Source organism: Myiozetetes cayanensis, unplaced genomic scaffold (genome assembly GCF_022539395.1).
Source record: "Myiozetetes cayanensis isolate MyiCay16 unplaced genomic scaffold, myiCay2020 scf6-25, whole genome shotgun sequence".
Classification (NCBI taxonomy): Eukaryota; Metazoa; Chordata; class Aves; order Passeriformes; family Tyrannidae; genus Myiozetetes; species Myiozetetes cayanensis.
Window position 1 is genome coordinate 56401979 of NW_026087853.1, and position 14330 is coordinate 56416308.

General features: G+C 36.7%; 1 protein-coding gene across 1 annotated transcript in view; it reads right to left on the reverse strand.

Moving 5' to 3' along the window:
• The window catches only part of LUZP2 (leucine zipper protein 2), a 113267-nt gene that overhangs the window by 48567 nt on the left and 50370 nt on the right, over positions 1-14330 (reverse strand). The window contains exons 2-5 of the mRNA XM_050335896.1: positions 13870-13987; positions 12944-13014; positions 10035-10116; positions 3805-3867 (exon numbers count right to left, since the gene is read on the reverse strand). Of these exons, the coding sequence (XP_050191853.1) occupies positions 3805-3867; positions 10035-10116; positions 12944-13014; positions 13870-13987 (334 nt within the window). The remainder of the gene's footprint in view (positions 1-3804; positions 3868-10034; positions 10117-12943; positions 13015-13869; positions 13988-14330) is intronic.

Here is a 14330-nt window from a genome sequence, read left to right on the forward strand (position 1 = left end):
TTAATCTTCTCATTTGTTTAAGGATGCATTTTACCTAAACATTCTCATTGGAATATCTCCACTTTCTAGCAGTTCACAAATGTGAATCTTTAAAGCCTGTGTCTAAATGCAAAAAATGAATAAAGAACCAAAAAAATACAATGGTCCCTACCTAGGAGAGTGGGGTCCAGGCAGAGCAGCTCCATTGCATTCCCATAACTGATGCTCTGATTCTGATTCTCACTCAACAGCCAAGTGAGAAAATGTGTCCTACTCTCTTGTGTCTACAAGGTCGGGAAAACGAAGCTCATAAAAACAGAACTTATTCTAACATTCACTGCAGTTGCTACTGGATCACTACAAATATATCTCACTGACAATCGTGATGCAGTAGGATTGATTCTCTGAATGATCTCATATGCTGCCCCCTAAGAGCCATTTCCAACTGACTGAATTGCATTTCTACTCTTTCCTTATCATATTCAGAAAAAAAAAAGAAAAAAAAAGTCATAAAAGAATATTAAGAAAATCATTTTTTAAAATTAGACTTCACTTTACTTCAAAAGAAGATGTAATCAGTCAAGAAATAGCACTGAATTCAAAGCCCTTCAGCAGAACATATCTGCAGCTGCTCCTGCACCCTTCCTGCTCCTTCTCCCTTCCCTAGGCAGTGCTCCTGCCTCTGACACTTGGGGAAGTTTCCTGAATTGTAGAACCAACCCGGCACCCAAGGAAGGCCCAGGGTTTTACCCCATTTTCTTCTCAAGGAGGCAGGATTTTATACTTAGGGGGGAAAAAAAGTTAGTTTTATCTGCAGAGCACGAAGACTGAAGAACTACAATGTCCTCCTTTATAGAACAGAATCAGGATACAGTCTCAAAGCCTCAGAATTTAATTTCTGCTTCACTAAGGGACGTTTCTTGGGGTTTTTTTTGTCCCCACCATAATTCAATGCAATTCAATCGAATTCTTCCTACAGGGCATGAAATTCCCAATACATCAGGTGAGACTTTATGCTGCTGTGACTTTATCCTTTACCAGTGCAGCTAAGAACAGAGAAATTGGAGAAAAGGCTGGTGTAGGATGATTTACTCGACAATAAAGCCATAACCACAATTTATATAAGAATAGAGCAGAAGTATTGTTTACAAGGTTGTGATTTAAAACTGTGCTTCTTAGAAAAAAAAAAAAAGAAACAAAACAAACAACCACACATTACTGAGAGCTACAGCAGTTAGTAACTAATTTTCCATTCCTGGTTTGCTTCGTATTGCCTGTACTACTATACATCTTCTGTGTAATTCATGTTTACACTGCATCAACTTTATAAATACATGGGATTGTTGTAAGTCTGTAAAGCTATTAACATACCTTAGTGTATATGTTCACAGAAATATCATAAAACAGTTTGCCCAGATATGACAAGCCAGTCCTTATCTAATAAAACGTAATTAAATGGCTTAAATAAGAGCAATTTGATACACATTTCTAAGTCTAAGGTGAGACAGCTCTAGTGTCCATGTGAAAACCTGAATAACAGTTCTCTACTGCTCAGTAGAGAAGAGGTAGGAAATCAATAACAAACTAATAAAATACGCTACACCCTTCAACAGAGAAAAAAATCATTCATTTAAGAAATTAATCCATATTTACATGCACATTCAGAGTTGCACCAAAACAATCATTTCTGAGTGTCAAATGGCAACTGTGAAGACTCGTGGTTCTCCTGACAGAAACAAGGGCTAAGAGAGTATCCTGCTGCAGCTTTGTTTCTAGAGCACTTCTGGCATAATTTCCTGCACAGAAGCGACTTTCTCGTCCTGTAGCAGGCCACCTCCAAAAGTTCAGATTTTCAAAGTGATTTTTTTAAAATACCTGTTCTAATTTCCTCTGCATTTTTTTGGCCAAGCTTCTCAGCTCCACCCCGCGCTTCTGCAATTTCAGACTTTCTCGGTTGCTTCGTCAATAATAGAAGCCTCTCAAAATAAGAAGTATTACCTATTGACATGCCAAAACTTTTATTAGACCACATTAACACAAACCACACGATGTTGCAGCTGGAAACCTGACAGATGTTTCCTAGTATTTGCAGGAAGTACTTAGAGACCTCTAAAATAGGAAGGATTTCTAGACACATGATCTCTATTCCCTCTATCTGGCACTTTTTTTTTCCCCTCCATACCACAGACTATTTCTGTTTTCAGCTTTTTTTTTTTTCCCTCAAAGCCCTTGAATAGCCTGAAAATTGCCTTTCTGTGCAATGTCCTCTCCTCACACATCACAGCTGCTGCATTCAGCTGGGATGTCATCTATTCATACCTCCAAATGGCAAAGCTGAATGGCAGAAGGGCATGTGCTGAAAGAACAGGACTAAACAGGGAATCATTTTTGCAGGAAGAGTCCGAGATTGCAAAATTCACGGTTTGGCAGTAAAAACTGAGGGTGAATGCAATATTTGAAAGGACAAGAGCAGCTATTTCACTTTCATTTTCTGTCTCTATATATCTCTATGCAGGCAGCACTTTCAAAAATTACTTATAAAATGCTATCAGTTACTTAAATATATAGCATATCCAATCTGAGAAAACAGGTTTTTAAAAGCAATGTGGTTGGAGGCAGGACCTAGATAACATATTTTCTCAGAATTATTTAATTTAATTTCAGAAAAACTGATATTAGTGCTTAGTTTTAGGGAACTGGCAAACATGGTATAGAAGTTTGACAGAAAGCCGTTAGTTAGGTATAGCTTTGGGTTCCTTTTCCACACTGTAACTGATGGACAGGGCTAAGCAATGCTCTAAAATCAAATTTCTCTCAAGACAAGTTTAGTTGACTGAGCCAAGAACAAAATGCTGGAGTTTGTGATTTCCAGGGTGTGCTAGGAGTATAAACATACATCTTTAATCACAGTTACTACTCTTTTTTTCTCCTAAAATAAGTGCAGAATAAACAGCGTCCTGCAATCTTTTCCTACAGCTCTCAGAACATCTTGCAAGATGACATCATAAAAAAAAGAAAAAGGAAAAAAAAAAAGGAAAAAGAAAAAAAAAGAAAAAGAAAAAAAAAGAAATAGTTCCAACAATTTGATTAAATTAGAAAAAAAAATAAAAAAAAAAAGGCAGAATACTTGTGTAGACTTTTCCAGTAATTATTTTTGTGAATGTGCTTGGACAGGGTAGTAATAAAAGAATCACTTGATTCAGACAGCTTGAATTTATTTATGTACTCATGTGCAATAAGAGACAAGATTTTTTTATGGCTGGTCAACAGGATGAGACTGATATGATTTATTAGAATTAACAGGCCCAGTTGCAAAGCATCCAGTGACCACAGGTGGGAAAAGAGAGCAAGGTGGTTGTGAGTGTAGATGAAGACATGAGCAACTGAGAGAGACAATTCCTCTTGTTGTGGTTCAGGAATAATAATTAGGAATAATACTCCCCAGTTCAGCCCTGTCCTGGCTGAAACTGGGATACCTTTGTGACTTAAAAAGTCAGTGTGTGCATTTTTGAGATTGTATATATACAGAGAGAGATGTAAGAGAACAAGAATAAAGTAAAAAAACACATTTTCAAGTGCAAAGAACTTTGCAAAATGAAGCAATGGAAAGGGTAACTACACCCTGATTTAGGTAAGGTGTTTGCAAAGAAAAAGACAAGGAGGAAAAGAAATATGATGCTGCTCAAATGTTTTATGTTTCTATTCCAAGGTCAAATTTCAAAATAAATTCAGTTTCATACCATTTCATTTTTATATATGAAGCCAAACAACAGTGGCTTTCAATATGAGATCTGAATGGAGATGGCAATCAAATGTTCCTCTTACCTCATTTTGGAGGTCTCGGATCATTTTGCTCTTTCTTTCCATTTCAGTCTTCAAAAAGTTAATCTGCAAGTTCAAATAAATGTTGAGTGTGAGTTGTTGAGATGTACCTGAACATCAGTTCTAACCACTGAGTATTTTTTTTATGCTTCTCACAGCTTTTTATAAAAAAGCAACCACCAAACCAAAAAAATTTTGCTTATATCCCAAATTGGTATGGGTCAGAGTTAAGTATTTGCTAAATCCACAAATATTTAGTATATTTACTAGAAAACTTGTAATCCAAAGAAGAAAATTGCTCTACATAAATAGGCTTACTTTTGCTTTGCACAAGTAGACCAGCTGCTTATCTTTCACGAGGAAATTCAATGTGATCTTCAGAGAACTAAGGAGTTTTACAACTGATTTATTAATTGATTCTATGACATCGCAATTTTTTTTTACCCTCTAACACACCCAATGCTGTGCTCTCTCCCTGTTGATACAAAACTCTATCCAAGTTTGAGGGAAGCTAAAGTTATTCTGACGTTGAGACAGGCTTGTAAAGAACAACAAAACCCCTGTAAGAAAAAATATTTAGACATTGACCCAAAGATTCATGGTTTGGATGCCGTGTAGGTAAAAAAATGACACTGAATCTACGTGATACAACAGCTGTTCTTAGAATCCAGTCCAAACTCAAGCAGACATGTCAGTAACTTGAAAAATGTCCCTGAACTTGATGTCACCCTCACTTGTATCAAAAGGGAAGCCAGAGAATGCTATCATCACTTCAGACAGAAATGTAGGTAGGGAGTCCATCAGACCAGTGCCACCTGACATGCATAAATAGACAAAAGCCTGGGAGAGTTTGTGAAAGGAACACCAAATGCTTTGGCTGTGGAAATACTAAATCCACGTCCAGCTACCACTGAGGATGATGCTTTATCAGAGGACAAACATATTCAGCACCTGCCTGGCAAGGACAAAACTACTGAAATTTAGCCCATATATACTAGATAATAAATATGAAGATTTTGCACAACAAAAAATAAAGGTCACGACCAAAATGTGAGATCAAGATGAATGCGGAGAAACACAAAATAGCTATTTGCATGGTTATTTTGATTTTTTTTTTCAGCTGTTCAAAAGTATTGCCAGCTACCATTAAATCCTGACAAAAACAATATACTGACCTCCATTAAAGAGCGTTCCCTTTCTTAGACCTAACGCTCAGGAGGATATTAATATGCCTTCAAAGCACTTCACTTCTTACTATGAATATATATGACATAATTAAAGAGATTTGATAGCAAAATTATTATCTCTACATAGCTTGGATCTTCTAGGGAAGAGACAATTAGGACAATCCCGCACTATTAATTTAACAGCAATATATGTTGGTTAAATCAGAATTTGTGTTGATTACTGTGCACATACACATGCATTTTATATCACTGACATGGACATCCCACAGAGTGTAAACAGACTGTTTAAGCTTATCTGAATAAGTAGAAGATAATTTTGCAACATTAAAAATAATTATAGTAATTATTATGAATTAATTCATTTTTTGATTTATATTATAACAGCATTTTAAAGGTCCTCTAAATCTCTAACATCTTAAGAACCACTTAGCAATGAAGCAGAGCTATGGAAGGGTTTATATGACTTGTCTACTGGATCCAATACAGAGATAACCTAATCTACCCATTTAAGTGTACCAATGTGTATAATTTCATGCTTTAAGGCAGACCAGTCTGTATCAGACCATTTGCACGATGCTTTTAGCCAGTCTCAAGGATGAGGCATAACACCATTTTCCAGAAGAGATGTAGAAATTCTGTTTCCAGTCACTGAATCCTGGTAGCATAATAAACGAGGACAGACATTTATACACCCAGCTCTAAATCAAGAAGGGCAAAACCTAAATAACTGAACAAAGAAGATTCCTCCTTTCTGCCCACACTTTGTTCTTGTTTGACATTCGCCTCTTTTCACACGTTGTCTGCCTTTAAGTGCTGGACTTATGAAAATCCATAATGAAATTATGTTTTCCTGAAGCTAAACTCTTCCATACTAAGCAAGGACACTGCTTTCATATCCTGGAGACAGACATTCAAGATGCTCAGAGCTTTGTGTGTTTCAGAACTCATCATACTTTTAAAAGCAGAGCTAAATAGTGGGGTTTTACCTATTTTGTAGATGAATGTAACTTTTAAGCTGCAAGTCATAGTTTGATTAGTAAAAGAGACTTTTGTCAAAGAAACATTTAGGACTTTGGGAACATAAAGTCATAAAAAATTTAATAAACAAAATAAATATTTTTGAGGTGAAAAGATGCCTTTTTATTAAAAATCTCGCAAGCATGAGGATAAGATTGAATTAAATTCCCCATATTCTGCTAGTCTTTTATTACTGAAAATACCCTCCTGATTTCAAAATAACCACATTGTGTATGGTTTCTTTTTATTAGTCATGCATTATGTGTTATTTAATTCTCATTTTTCATAGTGAACACTGAGCAACTGGGAAAAAGGAAATTACACAGACCTATTTTCTCCTTTATTTTGACAGACAGCACTGTAATTGTATTGTCAAACAATTCCATCAACATATCTCCTTAAAAATTGTGAGCATGAGCTAAAATACCAACAGGAACAAAACATAAAAGGTAGACTAAGCTTACTTCAGACAAACTCTTTTTTAGTGTTTCCATGTTTCATTGTTTATTTTCTCCCACATCCAGAGCTATCCAGCTCCTTTCCTAAACTTTAACTGCAGTTAATGGGAAATAACTTTGCAAACTTGTTAAAAATACAGCTATTAACATGCCAGCAATTATCCTGAAGTACAGCAAAGCAAAGAGCCCTTCTCCAGGAAGCTCTGAGAGCCTTTTAACCTGGTGAAGAAATAGAGAATCACTACTTCTACTATTTATTCAAATTCACTGACAAAACCCCAAACAAAATAAAACACTTTCAAGCCACATGTGCCATTTGCTCTGTGCCTTTTTGTCAACAAACTTGAAAATTACTCCACGGTCTCTAATGCTGTTTCTGGTTCCACTTCACATTTAGAGATAATAGCTTGACATTATTAATATCTTTTCTCACCGTACAAAAACTTATTATAAATGGCTTAGGTATTTTATGTCAAGTGCAGTATGAAAAGCTCTGTTAACCTTCATTGATTGTTAAAGAGGACAAGGACATTGATAACTCTCTTTCTGATGAATCATTTGTGCAGGGGTAGTGAAGAGCCTTGTTACATATTGCACAAGAAGGCATGAATGCAAAGTCTGAGGTATTGCTGTGCTGTCCCTTTTGTTCTGTTGGTTTGGACAGAGAACTTGAACAATTTCCAGGCTACTTTTCATGTAATTTGACTTAATTCCTGTAAATTCTTACTTACACTTCTACATTTACCCAACAAGGAACACCTTCAGGCAGGTGTTGAATATATACAGCCAATTAACATACCTACAGTAAGCACTGCACTGTGCCTCTGTGGCAAGTGCAGAAAAGAAATATGTATTTCCACCCTTCCCTCTCCCACCAGTGTTTTAGTAGTCTTTGAGAAATGTAATTCTGATCTTACTGACTCTGATGAAAACCAAGTTTTACTTCACCAAGTCCTATAGAATAGGATGTGCTTAAATTAGGCTAGCAGCCAGTCTCACGATTCATTAAATTAGAATTAAATCCAAGCTCCCATCCCCTGGCTAGTCTTGCCTCAAAATACCTAGACCTTCTTCCATAGATTTCACATTGCTTCCAGAAAAGTGTCAAACACATGGAAAAGCCAGGTATAAAGTAACCCTGTGTGTCAGTAGTAAAATCTATTTCCATTTCTACTGTGAGTTTTCATGTGAGGATCCTGATGTGGTTTTTGAATATTCATTCAGTCTCTCTGTATTGTTGAGCTTCATTATGTACATTCATTATGCCCCAAGGCATAGAGAAGTAAATACCACAAACCAAGGACACAGTTCTGCTTTCCTTGGAATTAGCAGCAAGTTTAATATGCTGTTGGTGGTGAGTATTGGAATACAGCTTGAGAATTCAGCTTCTCTAACCATCTGCCAGCACTCCAAGCCAAGCTCTGCTATAAACTCAGAAGAGTTTTTTTCTGGTTTCTGCACTAGGTGGTATTTTGCTCACAGTTAAAGGTAGATTTTGTTCTGTGTACAACAAATCCTGTGCTCTTCCCAAAGCTAGGGTAGGGACTGAATTTACCCAAGGCAGTGTTGCTCAGATTAAAAGAAGTGCTCTATCACAAAACCGAACAGGGCAAGTAATTCATTCACTACATCTGAGATTTATGTAACCCACAGCTGAATTAGTCTTGAATATCAAAATCTAATACAGAGATTAAGAAATGAAATATGTTTTCCACCTTTCATTCGTAGGACAAGAATTCATTGTGCTTTTGAAGTCAGTGGGAAAATGTTCATGCGCCTGAAAAAAAGGCAGCTTTCAACCAGCACGTTCTGAGTACTTATCAGAGACAACTAGAGACTCATTTTTTTCTTATTTCAGGACCACATTGAAGGAAGGGATTTTCTGCTCTACTTTGCCCTTGTGAGACCCCACCTGGAGTGCTGTGCACAAGCTCTGGTGTCCCCAGCACAAGGAGGACATGGGACGGTTGGAACAAGTCCAGAGGACTGGAGCACCTCTCTTTTGAAGACAGGCTGAGAAAGCTGGGGCTGTTCAGCCTGGAGAAGTGAAGGTTGCAGGCAGACCTCAGAGCTGTTTCCAAAGCCAGGTTGGATAAGGCCTTGGGCAACCTGGTCTAGTGGGAGGTGTCCCTGCCCACGCCCAGGGCAGTTGGGACGAGGTGAACTTTAAGGTCCATTCCAACCCCTAAACATTCAGTGATTCTTTGGTTTTACATAGATTGCCTCAGTGCAAAACCATCTTAAAACTTAAGTGCAGATTTATTTTTCTGGATATATGATGCCCTAGCCATTGAGAAAGGCCCCCAAAATATACTACCCTGTCCAAGCTCAATAGAGCTTTCAGATTACTTCTCTCCACCCCTCAAGAAGAAAAGAGTCCCTTTTTTTTTTTTTTTTCTCTAGAAAAAACTACAAGTACCAAAAATCCATGAATTATATGTGTGGGACACAAGATGAGGTAAAACAGTATCTTTACACTTCAGGTCTTTGAGCAACAAAGCTAAAAAAATGTGTTTTCAAAAATCACATTAATTGAAAGAAACTTGCAAAAGGGTTTGGTCCAAAATCTATGCTATTTCTAATTAGAAGGTAGCATGTAAAACATGCACTCTCACAAATCACATCACTGTAAGTATTTGCTAAATTTATTAATTACTTTTAAACCACTGTCTTGGAGGAACTCTTGCTTTGGGAATCTGGAAGATAGTGGGATGTTAGTAAATAAATCATCCAATATGAAACAAAAATAGATTTATAAACCCTTCTAACAGCTTGTTTTCAAGTACAGAGTTCAAATCACAAAACATCTAAGGTTTGGAGGAACCTTTGGGGATTTTCTAATCAACTTAGGCTCAGTGGTGTTCATGTTATAGGAATATAACTAACCAACACAGGAAAAATTTCCTTTTAACACCTTAGTAAACATGATTCTACTCTTTTTTTTTTCCCTGCAATAGCAAAATGTAGCAATTTATGCTCCAAAACACTACATTGCTACACAAAAAAATTTGAAACAATTGTACAATTTATCTAGAAACGGAATTTCAAGAAAGTATGAAATCTAAATGGGTCTTGATAATACCGATACTGATCTTGATAATACTGATACTACACTGATAATTACTTTTACTATGGTCAAAACTGGACACTCTGCTATCCATTTTGTTGCTGAAAATCTGTAGTGGTTCAAAGAAGTCAGTGGACGCATGACAGGGTGCATTGGTATGGGTGAGATATCAGGGTCCATAATGATAACCTCACTAGGGGAGAGGATTTAGGCCCAAGTTTCCAGACCACCAGACCTCAAAAACTTATAAACCTCCCTAAATCCCACAGAAATCAGGGAAGGCGGGAATCTTAGCAATTTTGAACACACAAATTTTTTTTTCAGCTCCTTTCTCCAGAAGCTGGCAGAGTACTAACACATATGTGAAATCCATTTATCTTGCTTTACACAAAGAGTTATTTGAGCTAATAACACATTCCAAAGGCAAGATTAAAAAAAAAAAACAAACAACACACAAACAGAAGAAAGTAAAAAATATTGAGAGAAGGACAGGGGATCACTCACGGTAGCCTGCTGCTTCTCTGCTTTCTCAGTTGCCTCTTGAAGCTGCTTTTGGAAGGCTTGCTGGAGAGACTTCATTTCTTCCCTAGTTTGTTAAAAACACAAAAAACCCACACATTTCAACAGGAGTGTCCACCAGGAAACGATTCTTCAGATTCAAGAAAGGGCACCTTTAATTATTCAGAGTAGCAGACTTTGAGTCATCCAAAAAAATCACAACAACCCCACGAACTGTAGTGTGAGAACAGGACAAAAATTAGCTATGATTGAAATTGGCCACTGTTTATATCTGCTGAATGGCCTGCTGTGCAAAACATCTGTCAGCAAAAAAAGAGGATTGGCACCAAAAAAGTGAGGAAAGTGGGCTGCTCAAAATGCATTGACATGGAATCGTACCAGTTAATACCTGCTTTAAAATAAATAAACCAATCATGCTCTGATAAAATTCAACCTTCACTTTGCACTTTTTAGAGACAAGTAACACAAAATTCAGTAGAAGATTCTGGCAAAAAAAAAAAAAATTCCCAAACCAAAACAGGATAATTGCTTGGATTGGGCTTTATTTAAAACCAAAAACGCCCTTCGCAATACCAACGCAGAGAATTTCTCCACATTGCAAGAATTTTCTACCCACATTTTGGAGCTGGGGCAAAAGTAGCAGAGCAACATATTTCAAAACAGCTGCACAGCTTTTTCAGGGCTGTTGCTTGCACGGGTAAACTTTCAGCACAGATCAACCCAAAACTGGGTTTCCACACAGGTAACAATTTAGCCCAGTGAAAACTAAGTTGGAGGGGGAACCACGTAGTTTATACAAGAACAAAACTTGTTAGCTGCTGGATCATCATTCTTGCCAGCTGACAACCCTACTACTTGCAGCCACTTTGGCAGTGCTAGTACAGAGTAGATTTAATTGAAAAAGTGATTGAGCGGCACGAAACCAATACTCCATCAGCACAAACAGATGCCACGATTTCCAAGTGCTGATGATGCACAGAAAGAATAAAACTTGGGGCATTATGGTGAGTGACCAAGTTTTACTTGCAACTTGGGAAGCACCGAGGAACTTACACAGAAGGAATTTAAAAAAAAAACTAATCTGAAGTCAGCAGAAGAAAATCTACTTACACAAGCCGAGGATTCTAGCACTCTAAACTTAACTGTACCATCACTGTAGAGCACAATCAAAGCAGTGCTTACACCAAATGCAGCTCATGTTTGTCCAAAGAAAGGTCATAAGATTAACACTAAGGCTGTATTTTGAATTTTTGGTTTCAATATTTAACACTATGCTCACCATTCTTGATTTACTGCAGATGAAATACAGTCTGAGGCTCCTGGAAAACAAACTGTGCCTCTTCCTTGGCAAAATCAGAAGGATTCCTTGATACATTTTTAACATCCCCTTTGTACACTGAATTTCTACACTTCACTGGAAGTGAAATACAGTAAGTCTGTAAATAGCTGGCAAGAGCAGTAGCTCCAAGGCATTTCCTTGTACTATCCTGTTTATTTTATTATTATTGCCTTTTATTTTCTGAAGGAGAGGGTGGGTTGCTCAGCAGCAGGTTGGACTGATCTCGTCTCTGTCTCTGGGAGCTGCTTTTGTGCAGATACTCATGGTTGGATCCCCGAGAAGCAAAAGTCAAGAGGTATTTTTGGGTGGACCTTGAGAGACTGTAAGTGTTGATTTAAGGGAGAGATTACTTGTAGTGTGAAGTAAAATCTTCTCTTACCAGACTCAGTTTTCCCATCTGCAATGAAGATCTATTTACTAAACAGTCCATTTTAATCAATTCATCTGTTTCATAAAAGACAGTTGCTCAACAACCAAACCACCACAAAACCATGTCCATGAATGATGAAGGATGGAATCTGTGCCAGGGACAGCTGAGATGTCCACCTTAAGGTTCACCCAAGCCATCTGAGTGCTTAAATAGGACATTAGCTGAAGCCTTGCCTTTATCATTTAATAAATTTGTCTGGAATACCAGAAAGATCCTTATTTGACCTTTCTCTATCACAGTAAAATTAAGAACTCCTATTGGTATTGTATTGTGGATCTTAAATGTTGTGTATGGAAGACTTGAAGGTTATTTTCTCACACAGTTTCTCTATAACAATGCCATTTCATAGGTAGCTCTGTTAAACACAATATCGATAATAAGATGGCCATGGAAATTAATTATTGCATTTCTAACAGTGAAAGAAGTATGAAATGAATAAAGCCTCTTGCTATATGTTTTTATTAAGGAAAAATACGAAGTATAGATGCATTCATTATATGCTATTTTTTCAGCAAAAATCAGTCACCACATTAGTTGTGTTTTCAAGGTATTAAAAATTGTATTGACGTTGCTATTTGCTGTTTAGAATTCCAATAATTAAGAGACACAGAATGATGAGACTTACTTGCAATGAAGCACTAGGAAATCTGAGATTAAGGACTAGATTGGAAACCTGCATTCCCAGCCACTGGATACTCATTACTTTTTAAGTGTTCAATGAATAATTTGAAGTGAATATTTCTCTCTCCTCCTAGCTCTCTGCCTCACCCAGTGTATATCTATATAAATATATATATATCATCATCTCTAAATTCAGAGATTAAGACATTTTAATGATTTAATATCCTAAAAAGTCTGATTTTATCTTTGAAGGAAAATTTAATGACTAAATCTTCCTTAGAAATCCAAATACCTTCCTTTATCAGATATCTTTGTATAGCATTTTAGTATCTTTTCCTAATGAATGTTCAATATCAGCAAATCCATCATTTCTTTCAAAAAGTTTTCAAAAATTTGCCTTTCTTTTACTGTTGCAATCAGCAGACCCTGGAATACAGTAGTTTTTATCTATAAAGTGAAAGTAAAGGTGGAATTTGAAGAGAAGGAAGGAGGTGAGGGTCTTACCTTTGCTTTGCCCCCAGTTCGAGAAGCTTCTGTACGTCGCTTTTGGTTGATGCTTCATCGTTTTTCAGAGACTGGTAGCAATGAAAAAACTCTATTACCAAAGAGATTTTTAATTATTCATCCGTGAAATTATTAATTTGGCCCCTGTTAATAATTTGTCACTTATGAAAAATGAAGGAATAGACTGATCTTTTTTTACTGTAACTCAAGCACAGTTAAGTGCACACAGCTGTTTTTCAAATAGTTAAGGAGGGTTAATCAAATAAGCGCATTTAGAAACAGAAAAATGACTAAAAGCATTAGAATTCTGTGGAAAAGATCAGTGTGTATATACAGGAGATAACACTACAGCTCTTTGCTCCTATCCTAGGACGTCTGCAGTGCTGAGAATAAAACATCTCACAGTATAATTTCTACTGAATGCTACCTTCAACTGTGCTGCATTCTAAAAGAACTTTGCTTCAAAGGGAGGCACATTTCCCTAAAAGGTAAGAAGAAAAACCCTACAATAATAAAGAGTGATAAAGCACTCAAAAACCCCCACATTAATTAAAACCAGAGAAGCCTGAAATATAAGGCAGTGTAACTTAATAATATAATACAGCACAGTACTGATACACAGCACTAGTATTCTCCTGTGAGCTTCTCCTCCTTTTATTTTTCCCATTTAGCTTCCATAAACATGGAGATAAAAATGTGTGAGATGAGTAGACAAAGGGAGGACCCAACTCATTAGGATAAAATTTTCCATGGAAACACTGTGTTTATGTTAAGTACAAAATCAACAAAATAATAACTATTCACATATTTAATATTTAAAAACAAACAAACAAACAAACCTGAAACACATGTTTTTTGCAATTAATAGACACCAGTAAGAAAGTATTGAGGTAAGTAATTCTATAAAAACTGAGATAGAACCTAACCTGAAGGTTTACTTTAATTCCCTGAAGTTCTTTAGAAGTCTTTAACAGCTGGTGAAGTACGTTGCTCCTTTCCTTAAAGACTTCTTTCAGCTGTCTTTCCAGTTCTTCATAGCCCTGTCTAACACAGAAAATAAAAGCATGACATCATCTCAAAGCATTAGTCAACGCATCTGAAAACAGTCTCAGCTCACCCAAATTGAATTAATTCCAGCACCCTTTATGGATTTCAAATCAGACTGTGTCCCACTGCTCACTTGCATAACTTGATTTCTCCTAACGTGGATAAATTGGTGCTTTATATGTCAAAATGATGTGCTGCTTCTGAGGGTGCAAATCATCAAACACTGTAAATGATGCATTGTCTGTGATGAGCAGGAGACAGAAAGGATGGATTTAGCATGAGTGATGGCACACAGTGTGAGACTTTTCCTGCTTTAAAAGATACACCATGCAGGAAACAC